Source organism: Caloenas nicobarica, chromosome 2 (genome assembly GCF_036013445.1).
Source record: "Caloenas nicobarica isolate bCalNic1 chromosome 2, bCalNic1.hap1, whole genome shotgun sequence".
NCBI classification, from domain to species: Eukaryota; Metazoa; Chordata; class Aves; order Columbiformes; family Columbidae; genus Caloenas; species Caloenas nicobarica.
In genome coordinates, this window is record NC_088246.1 from 1,295,137 (window position 1) to 1,314,310 (window position 19,174).

Below are 19,174 nucleotides of genomic sequence, written 5' to 3' on the forward strand. Positions count from 1 at the left end.
TAACCAAAATGTGAATTCTTTTGGAGCTGTGTCGTAGGGCTTGAATACTTTTAAGGCATCCTCCTTTGAATTGGTGTAGTTAATTAGCCCTGTTAATTAGCCTTTTTCCCTTGATCTCCTGTGGCTCTGCCAGTATCATGACATATATTTAAATTTAAGGTTCCAGCCCTTCTCACGAGGACGTCGGGACATGGGATGTGGGGACATTGGGGCCTGGAATGCAGGGACATCAGGATGTGGGGACATTGGGACAGTGGGTATCAGGGACACTGGGGCCCAGGGCCATCGGGACCCAGGACATGGGGACATCAGGACCCAGGGATCTTGGGACACAGTGACATTGGGACATTGCATGTCAGGGACACAAGGACATCGGGATCTGGGACACAAGGACGTTGAGACACAGGGTGGCAGAGATCTCAGGACCTGGGACACGGGGACACCAGGACACTGGGTAATAGGGACACCCCATCCCAGCAGATCCCACCCCAAGGATCCCAGTCTATAGATCACATCCCCCCCATCCCATCCGTCCCTCTCACCACATCTCATCCCACCCCATGGATCCCACCCCATCCCACCTCACCTCATCCAACAGATCTCACCCCATCCCACCCCAGAGATCCCATCCCACCCATTCATCCCATCCCAGCTGATCCCAGCTCATCCATCCCATCCTGTCCATCTCCCCACATCCCACTCTATGCTATAGATCCCATCTCACCCCATCCCATCTCACAGATCTCAGCCCACCCCACCCCAGAGATTCCATCCCACCTGTACATCCCATCCCAACGGATCCCAGCCCATAGATCCCAGCCTAGCTCATAGATCCCATCTCACCCCACCCCATCCCATAGATCACACCTATCGCCTCACCCCATCCCAGAGATTCCATCCCATCCATTCATCCCACTTCATCCCAACAGATCCCACCCCATGGATCCCATCCCAGTCCATATATACCGCCCTCATCCCATCCATTCATCTCACCACATTCCATCCCATTCTGTGGATCTCATCCCCTTGGTTCTATCCCAACCCATTGATCCTGTCCCATCCATCCTACCTTATCCAGCAGAACCCTGCCCACCCCATCCCAGAGATTCCATCCCATCCACTCATCCCACCCCACAGATCCCACCCCACCGCCCTCCATCCCCCTCCACCACCCTATTCCCCTTCCATTGATCCCACCCCACCCCACCACCACTGCAGCCAACCTGCCTCCCCAGCCCCCTGCATCCCTGGCAGGGTCCCCAAGCTGTGTGGCAGTTTTTGGGGACCCCAGGCCCATCCTGGGGCAGCTGGGGGACACGAGGGTCCTGGGGGGCTGCAGGGGGTCCCATCCAGCTCTTTATTCCCAACACACACAGAAGCTTCAGCATTGTCCCAGGGAGTCCATGGGGACACGTGGTTGGGGGTCACAGGGTCCTAAGTGAGTGGGGCAGGGTGGGGGCAGGACACAGCTGGGGTGGGGGGTGGTGACAGAGCTGTCCCCCCGTCATTTCCCGGGCCAGTAAAGCACGAAGCCGTCGCGGCTCTTCACAAAATCAGGGGTGGGCACATCCAGGCGCGTCTCCACCATCAGCAGCCGCCGGCGCCCACCCAGGCTCAGCTGGACACGGTCAGACACCCGGACCTGCAGCTCCCGCTTAGTCCTGCGACACCCCAATGTCAATGGAGGCGTGTGGGGGTCACGGGGACCCCCCCCGCAGCCCACAGCCCCCCAACTCACGCTCGGCAGTGCTCCAGCAGGATGCCCACCAGCTCGCCCACGCGGTTGTCCCCCGGCGGCTGCATGCGGTGCAGGCACACGGCCAGGTCCTCCTGCCCGCGCGTGTGGAACACCACCAGCTGCGCCCCGCAGCTCGTCACGCTCAGCCCTGACACCTGCGGGGACAGCCGGGGTCACCGCGGCGGCCAGGGCTGCCCGGGGCGGGGGGGAGTGGGGACACGGCGTGGGCAGCACAGTGTGGCCAAGGTGTCATAGTGAGCACAGTGGAGACAGTGTGGTGGGGACAGTGTGGTGGGGACAGCACGGTGGGGACAGCACAACATGGCCAGCACAGTGGGGGACAGCACGGTGAGGACAGCGTGGTGGGGACAGCATGGTGGAGACACCGTAGTGCAGACAGCACGATGGAGATAGCACAGCATGGCCAGTGTGGAGGGGACATCACGGTGGGGACAACACAGTGGGGACAGCACAGTGGGGACAATATGGCATGGCCAGCATGGTGGGGACAGCACAGAGGGGACATCACAGTGGAGACAGCACAGTGAGGACAGCATGGCACTGCCAGCATGGTGGGGACAGCACGGTGAGGACAGCACTGCTGGCATGGTGGGGACAGCACGGTGGGGACAGCATGGTGGGGACATCATCCCACCTCTGTCCTAGGAGACCTCCCCGTGCCACTGCAGACAGCCCTGGTGTGTGGCCATGGGGACCATGGAGGAGTGTCCAACCTCCGGGTGGGAGTGGGACAATGTGTAGGGGGTGGCCCCGCCCCCCACCACGGTCTGGGGACAACGGTGGGCTTGGGGACACTCACAGAGCTGAGGGGCAGCGCCCGCATCACCCGGTACTGCTGCCGCGGGTCCAGCTTGTAAAGGTGCTGGTCTGTCACCAGGATGGCCCGGTCCCGGCTCTTCCCAAAGCGGTTGATCTGTGGGGACAGGGACAGGTGAGGGGACACGCTGGGGAGGTGACATAGATGTGGTGGCTGAGCAGGATCCCCCCCACTCACCTTACGGACATGGCAGGAGAAGAGGACGGAGCTGAAATGCACCTTGTCCTTGAGGCTCTGGACGCGGCGGGCGAAGGGCAGCGCCTGTCCTGGGTTCTCGCTAGGCTGGGGGGAGCGGTGACAGGGGGTGTCACCACGGCGTGGGGCATGGGTGACACTCCAGGGGACCCCGAAGCCACCCTTACCGAGGACAGATAGTCCTGTGCCCAGCTGCGCTGGCAGCCCCAGTCCCGCCGCAGCCCCCCCAGCGCCTCCATGGCGGCCACCTTGGCGCGGAGCTGCCCCATGGCCGACGGGGGGATGTTCTTCACGATCTGGCGTGCCCGCCACCTGCGGGGGGGACTCGGTGCAATCATGTCACCGTCACACGAGCACATCCCATGCACCCACCCACGTGTCCCCATCCCACACCCCTGCCCCACATTCCCATCCCATGTCCCCATCCCTGTCCCACACCCCACATCCCCATCCACTTCCCCACCTCACATCCCCATCTCGTGTCCTTGTCCTGTGTCCCTGTCCCCATCCCGTGTCCCCAACCCTGTCCTTATCCCCATCCCACATCCCTATCCCTGTACCACATCCCCATCCCATGTCCTTGTCCCATGTCCCTGACCCCATCCCATGTCCCCATGCCACATCTCCATCCTATATCCCCACCCCATGTCCTCAACCCACGTCTCCATCCCATGTTCCCATTCCACATCCCCATCCCTGTCCCTCATCTCCATCTCATGTCCTCAGCCCTATCTTTAATCCTTGTCCTGTGTCCCTGTCCCCACCCCATGTTCCCATCCCACATTCCAATCCTACATCCCACGTCCCTGTCTCGCATCCCCATCTTGTGTTCTTGTCCCATGTCCCTGTCCCTGTTTGTGATTCCATCCTGCATCCCCATGTCCTCACCCTGCATCCCTGTCCCATGTCCACATCCCACATCCCCATCTTGTATCCTTGTCCCGTATCCCTGTCCCTGTTTGCAACTCCATCCTGCATCCCGGTCCCATGTCCACATCCCACGTCCCCATCTTGTGTCCTTGTCCTGCATCCCTGTCCCCATCCCATGTTCCCATCTCACATCCCTGTCCCACGTCCCCATCTTGTGTCCTTGTCCCATGTCCCTGTCTCCATCCCACGTTCCCATCCCATATCCCCATCTCATATTCCCAACCCATGTTCCTGTCCCATGTTCCCGTGTCCCCATCCCTGTCCCATGTGCATGTCCCTGTCCCCCGTCCCCACGCCAGCGGGGCACAGGCCGGTACCTGCGGAAGAGGCGCTGGCTGGCCTCCTGGAACTGCGCCAGCACTGCTGGTGGCTCTGGCCATGCCACGCTCTTGCCGAAATCGGGGAGGGTGCGGACGGCCTGGAAGCGCCGCAGCAGCTCCCGCAGGTACGCCCTCACCTTCTGCCGCTTGTAGAACGCCATGATGGTGTAGGCAGCGCGCAGGTGTCGGCAGCGCCGGCGTGCCAGGGCGCCGCGCCAGGCCTGCCCAGCGCCGGGGGTCAGGGTGGGCACTGCCCCATGGGCCCCCTTGAGACCCCACCAGCAGCTCCAGGTGTCCCCCCAAACCCGTGTCCTGCTCGGTGCTGGGGGTCAGGGTGGGCACTGCCTCATGGATCCCCCCCAGACCCCATCAGCAGCTCCCAGTGCCGGCAGAGCCCTGGCATCCCCTCAAATCCACGTCCTGCCCAGCGCCAGGGTGGGCACTGTCCCATGGATCCCCTCAGTACCCCACCAGCAGCTCAGGGTGTCCCCAACCCCATGTTCTGCCCAGTGCCGGGGTCAGGGTGGGCACTGCCCCATGGATTCCCCCCTGACACCCCACCAGCAGCTCCTGGTGTCCCCCCAAACCGGTGTCCTGCCCAATGCTGGGTATCAGAGCAGGCACTGCCCCATGGATTCCCCCCCAGACCCCATCAGCAGCTCCTGGTGCCGGCAGAGCCCTGGTGTCCCCCAAACCCGTGTCCTGCCCAACGCTGGGTGTCAAGGTGGACACTGCCCCATGGATCCCCCCAGGACCCCACCAGCAGCTCCAGGTGTACCCCCAACCCCGTGTCACCCGGAGCTGAGACCAAACCAACCCACCCCACGCGTGCCCCCACCTTCTGCAGCAGCAGGACGATGATGGGGATGAGCTGCGCCCGTGCCTGCTCGAGGCAGACGAGGGTGCGGGGGGTGCGGATGAAGACCTTGGTGTGACCGTACGCCACATCGTCCTGGAAGCCGTGCTGCTCCAGGAGGGCTTGCGTGGCCTCCCGGTCACTGGCCATCAGGTGGTTGGGCCACGTGTACTCGCAAGTCATCTTGTACCTGGGGGACGGAGCGGGGTGAGGGGCTGCAGGGGCATTTGGGGGGTCCCGGGGGCGTTCAGGGGACGGTACCGCAGGAGGAAGCGGTGGTAGGGCTGGCGGTAGGCGAAGCCAGCGCGGCGCACGCGGACGTTCTCCAGCAGCCCCAGGTAGGAGACCTGGTGCCGACAGCGCTCGGCATCGAAGAGCGTCGGGGACTTGTGGTCGTTGGGTTTGATGCAGCGCACGTAGTAGGGCTCCTGCGGGGACATGGTGGCACTGCGTTGGCACCAGCACCACAGGTGGCCAGGGCTGGGGGCCTCCAGACACGCAGGGTGGGAAGGCACCAGGCATGGGTGGCATGGTGACAGGATGGCTGAGTGGCCTGGGGACACGCCAGGCTGGCACAGAGACATCTCGGCTGGCTTGGGGTCATGCCGGGCCGACACAGGGACATGCCAGGCCGGTACAGAGACATCCTGGCTGGCTTGGGGACGTTCCAGGCTGGCTTGAGGACATCTTAGCTAGCTGGGGACATGCCAGGCTGGCACAGGGACACGTTCAGCTGGCTCAGGGACATCTTGTCTGACTTGGAGACATGCCAGGCTGGCAGAGGGACATCTTGACTGGCTTGGGGACACACCAGGCTGGCTCAGGGACACACTGGGCTGGCTCAGGGATATGCCTGCATGGCACAGGGACATCTTGGCTGGCTTGGGGACACACCAGGCTGGCACAGGGACATCTTGGCTGGCTTAGGGACATACCAGGCTGGCTCAGAGACATGTCTGCATGGCACAGGGACATCTTGGTTGGCTTGGGGACATGCTAGGACGGCTCAGGGACATCTTAGCTGGCTGGGGACACAACAGGCTAGAACAGGGACATCTTGGCTGGCTTGGGGACAGGCTTGGATGGCTCAGGAGGTGTCTTGAGGCCATGCCCAGCTGCCACAGGGACACACCAAGATGGGCTGGGGTCATGCCCACCTGCCATGAGGACATGTGACATTGGTGCAGGGACATGCCTGGCTGTCCCCGGTCCCCTACCTTGGAGGCGAGGTTCTCCACCAGGGCCACCATGGAGTTCTTGAAGAGCGTCCCGGCAGTCAGTGGGCGCTTGGTGACCTCGGTGATGCTCTGCTCGCCGTCGGGCCACATGGCACGTAGCACTGGGTCCGCGCTGGGGACAGCACTGGCGTGGGGCTGGCAGCACTGGCCACTCCGCTCCCGTCCCACAGCTGTGCAACCAGCCCCCAGCCTGTGTCCCCTGTGTCCCCAACCTGTTGTAGAAGAGTCGTTTGAAGTCCTGGAAGAGCGTGTCCTTGTTCTTGTCCAGGAAACCCTCCACTGAGTACCTGAGGGATGGGGACACCACATTGGGGGTGGCCCAAGGGCTGCTGGGGCCACCCAGCCCCACGCAGAGGTGACATGTGGCCCTGGGGACACCCATGGAGGCCATGGGGCTGTGGGGTTCAGCGCTCATGGACAGAGTTCCCCAACCCTGTCACCCATGGTCACCCATGGTCCTCACAATGACCCATGGGTCCTCAAAGCCCCATGGCCACCAAGGCCACTACATAGTCCCTCGGGGGCTCCTGTGGCCCTCAGTGGTCCCAGGTGGCCACCATGCGCTCCCAAGGTCTCTCATGGCCACAAGGTCACCCACGGTCCCCCATAGTTCTCCATGGCCCCCAACTGACTCCCGCCACCAGTCTCCCATGGTTCCCATGATCCCTATAGCCCAATGGTCCCTGATGACTGCAAACCATCTTGCACGGTCCTTCAAAACCCCCCACAGTCCCATGACCCCGCCATGGTTCTCCAAGGCCTCATGGTCAACCACAGACCCCCAAGAGCCACTCTAGCCCCCTGGTCCCAAAGAACCCCCCATGGTTCTCCAAGACGTCCCAAGGCCCCACATGGCCCCAAGGCCACCCACAACCCCCCACAGTTCTCCATGGCTCCTCCACCCCACATGGCCACTCATGATGTCCCTGGTCCCTGATGGTCACCCACACTCTCATGGTCCCAGCTGACCCCCTGCCAGTCCCTCATGGTCCCCCCACAACCCCAAAACACCTCCCATGGCCTGTCAAGCCCCTCCCACTCCCATGACCCCTCCACGCTCCACCATAGTTCTCTGAGGCCTCATAGTCAACCATAGACCCCCAAGAATCCCGGTAGCCTCACAGTCCCAAGTGGCCCCCCCATGCCCTCCCAAGGTCCCCCATGACCCCAAACCACCTCCCATGGTCCGTCAAGACCCCCAGAGTCCTATGACACCCCCATGCTCCCTCGTGGTCCACCATGGTTCTCCAAGGCCTCAAGGTCAACCATAGACCCCCAAGAGCCTCTCTAGCCCTCTGGTCCCAAGTGCCTTCCCCATGGTCCCCCATGACCCCAAACCACCTCCCATGGTCCCTCAAGACCTCCAGAGTCCTATGACGCCCCCACACTCCCCCGTGGTCCACCATGGTTCTCCATGGTTCTCCAAGGCCTCATGGTCAACCATAGACCCCCAAGATCCCCTCTAGCCCCATGGTCCCAACTGCCCTCCCATGGTTCTCCAAGCCCTCCCAAAGTCCTCCACGGTGCCCCCGAGCCCCACAGCTCCCCCACATCTCCCTCACGTGACATCTCCAGCATAGTGCTTGATGCGGAAATCCCGGTTGAACTCCATGGTCTTGTCCGTGGGGCAGAGCTGGGAGGCACAGGGGTGTCAACTCCCAACCCATGTACCCCCCGCCGCTCCCCCCGACCCCCCCAGCGCACCTTGCGGCTGGTGTAGTGGGGGTGGTGGCCCAGGCGGGCGTCCATGGAGGCCAGGAAGAGGGGGTCGGTGACGGTCCCCACGGCCAGGCACGCCTCGTCCAGCAGCGCCAGCACCCCGCGGTGCGGCTGCTCCACCAGCGCCACGATGGGCTCATTGCTGAAGTACTCGATCTGGGGGGGCAATGTGGAGGGGTGAGCACCCCAAATTTCCCCCCCCGAGGCACCCTGAATTGCCCCCGTGTACCCCAAATCTGGCCCTGACAGGTGATGTCACCCATGTCCTCCTGTTCCCCAAGCTCTGCCAGGCGATGTCCCCGTGTCCCCCTCCACGTCCCTCCAAGGTGCTCACTCTCTGCCAGGCAATGTCCCTATGTCCCCACTGTGTCCCTCCCAAGCCCCCCGTGCTCTGCCAAGTCATGTCCCCCATGTCCTCCCATGCTTTGCCAGGTGATGTCCCCATGTCCCTCCATGCCCCCCTGTGTTGCCTTACACTCTGCCAGGTGATACCATGTCCCACCATGTCCCCACCTTTGCCTCCACATCTCCCCCATCCCCTCATGTGCTACCAGATGATGCCCTCATGTCCCCACCATGTCCCTGTGTCCCCTCACACACTGCCAGATGATGGCCCCATGTCCCTGTGTCCACTTGTGTTCTGCCAGTCAATGCCCCCCTGTCCTCCCCATCTCCCCCCATGTCCCCGTCCCCTCACGCTCTGCCAGGCGATGCCCTCCCGCCGATACTCCTCCTGCTCCTGCCGCAGCACCAGTTCGATGAAGAGCTGCTGCAGCTTCTCGTTGCAGTAGTTGATGCAGAACTGCTCGAAGCTGGGACAGGGGGACAGGACAGCCACTGTCACCCGGCCCCACACCACGTCCCCTGCACCTCCTGCCCCATGGCCCTGCTGGGGACCTGCTCCTGTCCCTCCATGGGTCCCTTGTGGTCTTGTCCCTCCTGGTCCTGTTCCTCCATGTCCCCATCCTGTGTCTCATTCCCTCCATGGGTCCCTCTCAAGCCCTGTCATCTCCATGTGTCCCTCCTGGGTCCTGTCACCTCCATGGGTCCCTCCTGGGCCCCTGTCCCCCACCATGACTTCCCCCAACCCCTGTCACCTCCCTGTGTCCTTCCCAGGTCCTGTTGCCTCCATGTGTCTCTCCCAGGTGTCCCCTTGTCCCCTCCACACATCATTCCCATCCCAAATCCTCCTGAAATGTCCCTCCCAGGTCCTGTCCCCTCCATGTGCCTCCATGTCCCCCCCCACCCTTGGGCCAGCTCACCTGTTGGTGTCGAAGATCTCGAAGCCATAGATGTCGAGAACGCCGATGACAGTGCTCTTGCCGTGCAGGCGAGCGTCGTAGCCGCGGGCAGCGATGCCGGCATTGATGCGTCCCACGATCCAGCAGAAGAGCCGCTCGTAGATGGCCTGGGGACAAGGGACAGCGTGACGGCCACTCAAGGGTGCTGCGGGGGTTGTCACCCCGTGTCCCCTCCCTACCTTGGCGCAGGCGTCCCGGGCATAGGCAGCTTCCCGGGGGCTGTGGCCCTTCTCGATCAGCTCGCCGCCGCCGGCCGCCACAGTGCGGGTGAGCAGCGCCCGGCGCAGGCACTCGGGGGCCGTGGCCGTCAGCTCCGCCAGTGCCATCACTGCTGCTGTGTCCTCCACCACGGCCACATCCTCCGCTGTGGTCACCTCGCCCTCCGCCGTGAACTGGATGTTGCCCTGGGGTGCCCCGCAAAGCCATCTTGATGGATGCAGGTGGGGGACACCCAGGAGCCCCCCGGGAAGGGGATGGGGTGTTCTGGCACCGGCCCCTGCTGTGCCATGGGCTGAGCTGGGCCATGCAGGGCTCTACTGGTTTGTACTGGGCTGAGTTGGGCTGTGCTGGGACATGCTGGGTTGCACTGGGCTGTAGTGGTTTGTATTGGGCTGTAGTGGTTTGTATTGGGCTGGGCTGAACCATGCTGGGTTAAATCGGGCTGTACTAGTTTGTATTAGGCTGTGCTGAGCCATCCTGGGCTGCACTGGTTTGTATTGGGCTGTGCTGGGCCATACTAGTTTGTATTGGGCTGTGCTGGGCCATGCTGGGTTACGTTGGGCTGGATTGGCCCATACTGCTGTGCAGGAGAAGCCATACTGGTGTGTGTCAGGGCTGTACTGGTGTATGGGGCCCATTCTGGTGCAGGGGGCCATACTGGTGCGTGGGGTGGGGGGGCGGTACTGGTGCAGGAGGGCTGTACTGGTGCAGGGGGGGCATACTCGTGTGCAGAGGCGGCTGTACTGGTGCAGGGGCTGTTGTACTGGTGCAGGGGGGACCATACTGGTGCAGGGGGGCTGTACTGGTGGGGGGGGGCATACTGGTGTGGGGGTGCTGTACTGGTGCAGGGGCCGCTGTACTGGTGCAAGGGGGACCATACTGGTGGGGGGGGGCGCATACTGGTGCAGAGGGGCTGTACTGGTGCAGGGGGGACCATAGTGGTGCGGGGGGCCGCCGCGGGGTCTCACCAGGAGCAGGATGGCCGCCAGGACCCGCCACAGGGTCCCCGCCTCCTCGCGGGAGAAGCCGATGACGCCCAGCGCCTCCTCCACCGCGCGGTACCCGCCCGCGTCCTCCTCCTGGGGACGGGATGGGGGCGTCAGGGGCTGGGGACACCCCTGTCCCCCACCCCGTCCCCATCCCCCCACACTCACGCAGGCCGGGGCTCCCTCCCGGGTGTAGCGGTAGGCGCGGGGGTCCCGGCAGAGGTGCAGTGAGCTCAGCAGCGCCGGCGGGGTGCCCAGCAGCAGCTGGGGGGCAGGGGGGTCAGCACCACAGGGCGGGGAACCCCAGCCTGGTGTCCCCCCAGCATGGCCGGTGTGGGTCTGCATCCCCATGTGCTGTCCCATTTATCCCACTTGCCCCATCCCCATCCCTCCCTTCCACATCCATTCCCATCCCATAGGTCCCATCCATCCCATTGATCCTATCCTATAGATCCCATCCATTCCATCCCATCCATCCCATTGATCCTATCCTATAGATCACATCCATCCCATTGATCCTATCCAATCCATCCCATCCATCCCATTGATCTTATCCTATAGACCCCATCCATCCAATCCCATCCATCCTATCCCAACCATTTCACCCCATCCATCCCATCCCCATCTCATCCCGTAGATCACAACCATCCCATCTGTCCCATCCCGCCCATCCCATCTGATCCATCCCATCCCAACCTTCTCATCCCACTCCCATCCCATAGGTCCTACCCCATAGATCCCATCCATCCCATCGCCATCTCATCCTAGAGATCCCATCCATCCCATCCCAACCTTTTCATCCTACCCCTATCTCATCCCAAGGATCCCATCCGTCCCACCCCCATCCCATCTCACAGATTCCATCCATCCCAACCTCCTTGTCCCATCCATCTCGTCCCCATCCCACCCCCATCTCATCCCAAGGATCTCATCTGTCCCATCCCATCCATCCCAATGTTCCCATCACACAGATCCCATCTCACAGATCACGCCTGTCCCACCCCAATCTCTTCATCCCGTCTATCCCATCCCCATCTCATCCCATCGATCCCAACCTCCTCATCCCATGCATCCCATCTCCATCACATCCCAGGGATGTCCCAACCCATCTATCCCAACCTTCCCATCCCATCGATCTCATCTACAGGTCCCATCTGTCCCCTCCCAACTTTCTCGTCCCATCCCAACTTTCTCGTCCCATCCATCCTGTCTCCATCTCATCCCATAGATCCTATCCATCCCATCTGTCCCATCCTATCCATCCTAACCTTCTCATCCCATCCCACAGATCCCATCTCACAGTTCCCACCTCTCCCATCCCAATCTTCCTATCCCATCCATCCTGTCCCCATCCCATCCCAAGGATCCCATCCATCTCCTTTCCACCCCATCCTTCTCATCCCATCCATCCCATCCCACAGATCCTACCTCACAGATCCCACCCATCCCAACCCAACTTTCTCGTCCCATCCATCCTGGCCCTACCCCATCCCACGGATCCCATTCCACAGATCCCATCTGTTCTATCTCATCCCGTCCCACCACATCTCTTCCATCCATCCCAACCTTCTCATCCCATCCCCGTCTCATCCCAAGGATTCCATCTGTCCTATCCCAGCCTTCTAATCCCATCCCATCTCACAGACCCCATTTGTCCAGTCCCAACTTCCTTATCCCATCCATCCCATCCCCATCTCATCCCAAGGATCCCATCTGTCCTATCCCATCTGTGCCAACCTTCTCATCCCATCCCATCTCACAGATCCCTTCTGTCCCATCCCAATCTTCTCATCCTACCCACCCCGGCCCCATCCCATCCCCATCTCATCCCAAGGATCCTACCCCATCTGTCCCATCTCAACCTCCTGATCCCGTCCCATCTCTCCCATCCCATCCCACCTGGTAGAAGGCGTGGAAGTTCCTCTCTCCCGGTTGCTGCTGGAGGATCCGGGACTGGAAGAGGGAGCAGGGGGTGGGTGCCAGGTGGTGCCCAGGTGAGACCAGCACCCACCTGCCCATGGTGCCGCCCACAACCCCGCCCACACCTTCTCCAGGAGGTAGTTGTGGATGTGCCCGCCGGTGGGGTCGCCCTTGAAGTCAAAGTTGATGTCCATGTACTTGCCGAAGCGGCTGGAGTTGTCGTTGCGGTTGGTTTTGGCGTTGCCGAAGGCCTCCAGGACGCAGTTGGACTTGAGCAGCACGTTCTTCACCCTGGGTGGTGGCACAGCATGGCACGGCACGGTACGGCGAGGCACGGTACCACAGGGCTGCAGCCTCACAGATGGACACAGGACACGGCACCCCTGGTCTTCCCACCCCATCCCTATGGCCATGGGGCGCCCCAGGAGCACCCCAAAGCCATGAGGCTCCCCTGGTCCCTTCACCCCACCCCACAGGTCCATGGGCCACACTGATCCCCCTCACAACATCTCTCTGGCCATGGGGCACCCCATAGCACTCCAGACCATCCCTATGGCCATGAGCACCACGGGACCCTCCAGGACAACCCCACTGCCCCATGGAGCACCCCTAGTTGCCCCACATCTTCTCTGTAGGCATAGGGCACCCCAGGAGCCTGTGGGACCACCCCACTGCCCCATGGCGCACCCCTGGTCACCTCAGACCATCCCTATGGCCATGGGTCACCCCAGGACCCAAAGGACCACCCCACAGGCATGGGGAACTCCTGGTTGCCCCACATCATCCCTGTGGGCATGGGGGACCTCAGGACCTTCCAGGACCATCCCACAGCCATGGGGCGCCCTGGTCACCACACACCAACTCTATGGCCATGGGGCATCCCAGGACCTTCCATGACCACCCCACAGGCATGGGGCACCCCTGGCTGCCCCACACCTTCTCTATGGACATGGAATATCCTGGTTCTCCCACCTCACAGCTCCATGGGGCACCCCAGAACCCTCCAGGACCACCTCACAGCCATGGGGCAGCCTGGCTGCCCCACACCTTCTCTATGGGTATGGGGCACCCCAGGAGCATCTCACAGGCTCATGGGACACCCCTGGTCAGCCCAGACCATCCCTCTGACCATGGGGCACACCAGGACCCCCAGGACCACCCCACCGGCATGGGGCACTCCTGGTTGTCCCACATCATCCCTATAGGCATGGGGGGACCCTCTGGGACCACCCCACTGCCCCATGGGGCACCCCTGGTCACCTCAGATCTTCTCTATGGCCAGGGGCACCCCAGTACCCCCAGGACCAGCCCACAGCTATGGGGCACCCCTGGTTGCCATACATCATCCCTATAGGCATGGGGCACCCACGTCAACCCACCCCACAGCCCCATGGGGCACCCTGGTCACCTCACACCATCTCTATGGCCATGGGGCACCCCAGAACCACCCCACAGGCATAGGGCACCCCTAGTTGCCCCAGGCCTTCTCTATATGTATGGGGCCCCCAAAGACTACCCCACAGGCATGGGACACCCCTGATTCCCCCCCAGCCCAGAGCTGGCAGGTCACAGGGTCTGTACCTCAACCCGCATCCCTCCCGCCCCACGGTGCCATGGGGCTGGACCCACCTCTCCACCTCAGCACGCTGGCTGGGGTTGGTGATGGCGGCGATGTACTGCATGATGTATTTGCTGGCCTCCGTCTTGCCCGCCCCGCTCTCGCCTGGTGGGGAGAACAGGGGCTGGGTGAGGCTGCCCACCCAAGGGTGCCCCCCACCCCAAAAAAATCACTGCCAGCCCCTACCTGAGATGACAATGCAGGTGTCCTTGGCGCGGCGCTTCATGGCCTTGTAGGCGGCGTCAGCCAGGGCGAAGAGGTGCGGGGGGCGCTCATACAGCTCGCGGCCGCGGTAGCGCTCCACCACCGGCGCACCGTACAGTGCCAGCGCCCGGTATGGGTTCACCGCCACCACCACCTCCCCGATGTACGTGTAGATGCGGCCCTGCGAGAACCTGCGCAGAGGGGAGGCTGTGGGGCAGGCAGTGGGGTGCTGTGCCCTGGGTGGAATGGCAGCCTGTGCCATGGGGCAGGGCAGCGCTGTGGGGTGGGACTCTGTGGGGTGCTGTGCTATGGGATGACACCCTGCAGAGTGCTTAGCTGTGGGGTGGCACCCTGTGCCATGGGGGAGGAAGGTCCTGTGGGGTGGCACCTCGTAGGGTGCTGTGCTATAGGGCAGGATGCACATTCTGTGGGGTGCTGTGCCATGGAGTGAGACAGCATCCTGTGCCATGGGGCAAGACACACACTCTGTTGGGTGCTGTGCCGTGGAGTGCGGTGACACCCTGCAGGGTGCTGTTCTGTGGGGCAGGACGGCATCGTGTTCCATAGGGCAGGACGGTGCTGCGGGGTGGCACCCTGTGGGGTGCTGTGCCATGAGGTGGCACCTTGTAGGGTGCTGTGCTATGGGACAAGATGCACATTCTGTGGGGTGCTGTGCCATAGGGTGAGATGGTGCTCTGTGGGGTGGCACCTTGTAGGGTGCTGTGCCATGGGGTGGTGGGATGACAACCTGCAGGGTGCTTGGCTGTGGGGTGGCACCCTGTGCCATGGGGCAGGAGGGTTCTGTGGGGTGACACTCCGTAGGGTGCTGTTCTGTGGGGCAGGATGGTGCTCTGCTGTGGTACCCTGTCGGGTGCTGTGCTATGGGGTGGGATGGTGCTCTGTGGGGTGGCACCTTGCAGGGCACTGTGCTATGGGGCAGGGTGCTGCTCTGTAGGGCAGATCATGCCATGGGGCAGGATGGTGCTGTGCTATGGGGCAGGATGAACACTGTGGGGTGCTGTGCCATGGGGTGGGATAGCACCCTGCAGGGTGCTGTGCCATGGGGCAGGATGGCACCCTATAGGTGGGATGGTTCTCTGTGAGGTGCTGTGCCAAGGGCAGGAAGGTGCTGTGCTATGGGGCAGGATGGTGCTGTGCTATGGGGCAGGATGCTCGTTCTGACAGTACTGAGCTGTGGGATGATTCTCTGCAGGGTGCTGTGCTATGGGGCAGAATGATTCTCTGTGGGGTGCTGTGCTATCAGGTGAGATGCACATTCTGTGGGGTGCTGCATCAAGGAGTGGGATGACATCCCGTGGGGTGCCATGGGGCAGGGTGGCATCCAGTGGGGTGCTATGGGGCAGCACCCTGTGGGGTGCCCTTCTGTGGGGCAGGGTAAGACCCCACAGAACACCATGCCATGGGGCAGCGGCTCTTCCCGTAAGCAGCACCCGTGCGTACGGGAGCAGGCAGAAAGCGTGGGGGACCCACGAGTGGGACATGCAGTTTTGGGGTGCGCACCCCCACACCCCTCCACCCCATCCCGGGCGTGGCCGTGCCTCAGTTTCCCCCCAGGCGCAGGCACCGCCCAGACGCTTCCTGCAGCACTGGGGTTTGGTGCCAGGTGCTTCCGTGTCCCCCACAGGACTCGGGGTCCCCAATGCCCCCATCACCCCCACCCCAGTACCCCCCAGGGCGTGGGCGCTGCCGTGGGGTCTCACACCACATCACTGGCACCCACCGCACCCAGCGCCACGCCCAGAGATGCCGTGGCGGCACCTCAGGGTGTCGCCATCGCCACGTTCCCCTGTCCCAGTGTCCCCTTGCCCCGTACCGCAGGCGCAGGTTCTCCAGGAACTGCTCCATCGTCACCTCGTCCAGCAGGACGAAGTCGGCTTTGCCAAATTCGGGACCTTCCAGCTCCGCCATGCCGCGCCCGCCGGCACCCACTTCCCCCCTGGGCTGCGCTGGCGGTTTCCTGCGCCGCCAACGACCTGCCGAGCCCGCCGCGCAGGCGCGAGGGGACGGGGAACACCCGCTCTGTCATCGTCACCTCCCGCGGGGCTGGGGACAGCCCAATCCACGGTATCCCCAAATTTGTCACCGTACCAAAGACCCAGTGGGAAATCGGTTATTTATTGAGATGGCGGCATCACCCGTTGTCATCCCAGTATCCCCAGTTAAAAGGCTGGTGTAACTGGGAGCTTTGGGAACGACAAGCTGAGTGAGCGTCAGACTGGGGACCCCACGCTGGCGTCCAGCTGGAAAAGAATGAGGGGAAGCGTTAAGAAATGAGAATTATGGCATCACCAGGATATAAATTTGGCTACTTCACTTGTTATCACAGCAAATCAGCGCTCACCGGTATTCCCAGTAAAGCCCAGTAACTCAAACCTCCTTACCGAGCGTGGTGAGCTTCTCCGGGAGCTGCCATCCAGTTTTTCCAAAAATGGGTGATCTACCAGATTTTCACCTAAATTTGAAGGAAAAATAAATAAAAACTGCTGCCTCCTGCCTGTCCCAGGACACAGGAGAAGCTCTACCCTCACTGCCGCAGGCAAGAGCCGCTCATTTGGCTGAATGCTTAATTAGCAGGATTAATTACACATCCATGAGCGTGTGGGCCTCAAACTGGAATGAGGGGTCACCCCAGGCCCCCCGCAGTGGGATTTCAGCCCTGAGAGACTTGGTGGCTTAACGAGGGGACAAGACATTTGTGCCTGCATTTGGCAGAGCTAATTACGCAGAATTTGGTTAATTATGAGAGGACAGGTCAGTTGAACCCACCTCCTCATTCCCAGTGGATTCTTGTGTCCTTCCAGATTGCCGGAGTGAGAACCTGTAACTGGAGAGGGAGAAAACAGCATCAGCGGCACTGCCGCACACGGCACAGCCCGCCGGGCTCCTCCCACCACCCTTCGTCGCCCCCAGGACATGGGGGTGTCCGGGGTGTCTATAACCCGCCCCCCGGAATGGCGGGGAGGGGCCTCAAACCGTCCCGGGGCTGCTCTGGCAGGCGCTGCAGGAATGGCGGGGGCCACGCCAGGCCCCCCCACGCTGGACGCCTGCGGAAACGGCCGAGCCGGCAGCCGCTGCCGAATAATAGGCGGTGGAGTGACAGGATGATGCTGCAGCTCGTGGCACCGCTGCCTTTGAGGGTCTCCAGGCCCAGCCATTTGGTGCGGGGAAACCTCAGTGGATCAGTTGCAGTTGCTGTCACCCTGAAAATTCCAGAATGTCAGGGATCGGGAGGGACCTCGAAAGCTCATCCAGTTCAATCCCCCTGCCGGAGCAGGAACACCCAGATGAGGTTACACAGGAAGGTGTCCAGGCGGGTTGGAATGTCTGCAGAGAAGGAGACTCCACAACCTCCCTGGGCAGCCTGGTCCAGGCTCTGGCACCCTCACTGGGAAGAAGTTTCTTCTCATATTGAAGTGGAACCTCCTGTGTTCCAGTTTGTACCCATTGCCCCTTGTCCTATCACTGGTTGTCACCCAGAAGAGCCTGGCTCCATCCTCCTGACACTCCCCCTTTCCATATTGATCCCCATGAATGAGTCACCCCTCAGTCTCCTCTTCTCCAGCTCAGAGCCCCAGCTCCTCAGCCTTTCCTCACACGGGAGATGCTCCACTCCCTCCAGCATCTTCGTGGCTGCACTGGACTCCCTCCAGCAGTTCCCTGTCCTGCTGGAACTGAGGGGCCCAGAACTGGACACAATATTCCAGATGAGGTCTCACCAGGGCAGAGTAGAGGGACAGGAGAACCTCTCTGACTTACTGACCACCCCCTTCTAATCCCCCCCTGGTACCATTTGCCTTCCTGGCCACAAGGGCCCAGTGCTGGCTCATGGTCACCCTGCTGTCCCCCAGGTCCCTTTCCCCTACACTGCTCTCCAACAGGTCGTTCCCCAACTTATACTGGAACCTGGGGCTGTTCCTGCCCAGATGCAAGACTCTACACTTGCCCTTGTTACATTTCATCAAATTTTTCCCCAACCAGGGGAGTGGGGGGTGACAAGATGATAGCCGGGTGTCACGGCCACGGTGTCACCTGCTCCTGCCCCACGGCAGCAGGACCTCAAACTGATGTGGGGCCACAGCTCTGGGGTGGGATGTCAGCCCCGAGAGAGGCTTATGTAGTGGTTATAGTGGTGTGGTAGAGCTAATTACAGAATTTTGGCTAATTACGATCTCAAGGGGAGAGTGTAGAACACAGACTCCCCTGGACAGGCCGGTTGAACCCACCTGCTCATTCCCAGCAGCTTCTTACACGCATCGCAGTTTCCTAAACCCATCGTCAGGGCAAGAACCTGTAAGTGGAGAAGGAGACACCGATATCAGCAGATCCAGAAGCGACCGGAGCCCGCGGGGCTCCCCCCACCGCCCCTCGTCGCCCCCAGAACACGGGGCTGTGCGGGGTGTCTATAACCCGCCCCCCGGAATGGCGGGGAGGGGCCTCAAACCGTCCCGGGGCTGCTCTGGCAGGCGCTGCAGGAATGGCGGGGGCCACGCCAGGCCCCCCCACGCTGGACGCCTGCGGAGGGGAAGGGAAGGGGGGACCCGGGGACACGCACCCCGCGGTGAGCCCCGTTTTCCCCGGGGAGGCCCCGGCGGCCACACGCGGCCTGTGCGGAACTACCCATCCCGGCATGCACCGCGCCCACGGCACCTCACGGCGGGGTCCGCTGAGGGACAATCGCCCCGTCCCGCGCTGTCCCGGGGAGCCCCCGCTCCTGCCCTGGTCCGTCGGGGCGGCTCCGGCGGCGGATGACGGCGGATGGCGGCGGATGGGCCCGGGCCGCGCTGCTCTCCCGACCCGGTGTCGCCGCCATGCTTGACAGCACCGACCGCACCGGCGTGTGACGTCAGCGCAGGACGTCGCGGAGCAGCGCCACCTGGCGGCGTGGAGGGGAGGGGGCACCTCCAGCGGGATCAGCGCATGCGCGGGAGCTGCGGTGGGCGGGGCCACGGTGAGGGGCGGGGCCAACTAGCGGTGAGCGGGGGCGGAGCCAACCCTCAGGGTGGGCGTGGCCAGTCGAGTGGGCGGGGGCATCCCACCCGCCTCTTTTCGATTCGCATAGAGGGAGAGTGGG

The 19,174-nt window shown here is 62.4% G+C and overlaps 1 protein-coding gene and 2 non-coding genes across 5 annotated transcripts; all 3 read right to left on the reverse strand.

The window, feature by feature from the left end:
- Nucleotides 1-1,354: 1,354 nt before the first annotated feature.
- Nucleotides 1,355-18,935, reverse strand: MYO1G (myosin IG). 3 transcript variants are annotated; one of them, XM_065628687.1, is made up of 27 exons: nt 18,751-18,935; nt 18,327-18,391; nt 16,870-16,927; nt 16,485-16,555; nt 16,192-16,343; nt 15,917-16,076; nt 14,065-14,273; nt 13,890-13,983; nt 12,386-12,551; nt 12,240-12,293; nt 10,509-10,604; nt 10,323-10,433; nt 9,315-9,539; nt 9,097-9,242; nt 8,532-8,646; nt 7,820-7,990; nt 7,678-7,748; nt 6,328-6,402; nt 6,095-6,227; nt 5,139-5,305; nt 4,860-5,067; nt 4,019-4,242; nt 2,939-3,083; nt 2,754-2,858; nt 2,559-2,672; nt 1,739-1,893; nt 1,355-1,661 (listed from the first exon to the last, which is right to left on the reverse strand). In XM_065628687.1, exons 6-27 carry the CDS (start codon nt 16,009-16,011, stop codon nt 1,505-1,507), a joined length of 3,036 nt encoding a protein of 1,011 aa, XP_065484759.1. In that variant the 5' UTR covers nt 16,012-16,076; nt 16,192-16,343; nt 16,485-16,555; nt 16,870-16,927; nt 18,327-18,391; nt 18,751-18,935; the 3' UTR covers nt 1,355-1,504. The 3 variants fall into 3 exon arrangements, with proteins under 3 accessions (XP_065484759.1, XP_065484760.1, XP_065484761.1); XM_065628688.1 differs by having other exon boundaries at nt 15,917-16,343; nt 16,870-17,303; XM_065628689.1 differs by lacking the exon at nt 18,751-18,935 and adding an exon at nt 18,656-18,697 and having other exon boundaries at nt 15,917-16,343.
- LOC135986361 (small nucleolar RNA SNORA9) lies at nt 17,021-17,153 on the reverse strand. Its single transcript, XR_010605882.1, has one exon. It is a non-coding gene; the product is annotated as a small nucleolar RNA SNORA9 (small nucleolar RNA).
- Nucleotides 18,489-18,621, reverse strand: LOC135986362 (small nucleolar RNA SNORA9). Its single transcript, XR_010605883.1, has one exon. It is a non-coding gene; the product is annotated as a small nucleolar RNA SNORA9 (small nucleolar RNA).
- Nucleotides 18,936-19,174: the final 239 nt, after the last annotated feature.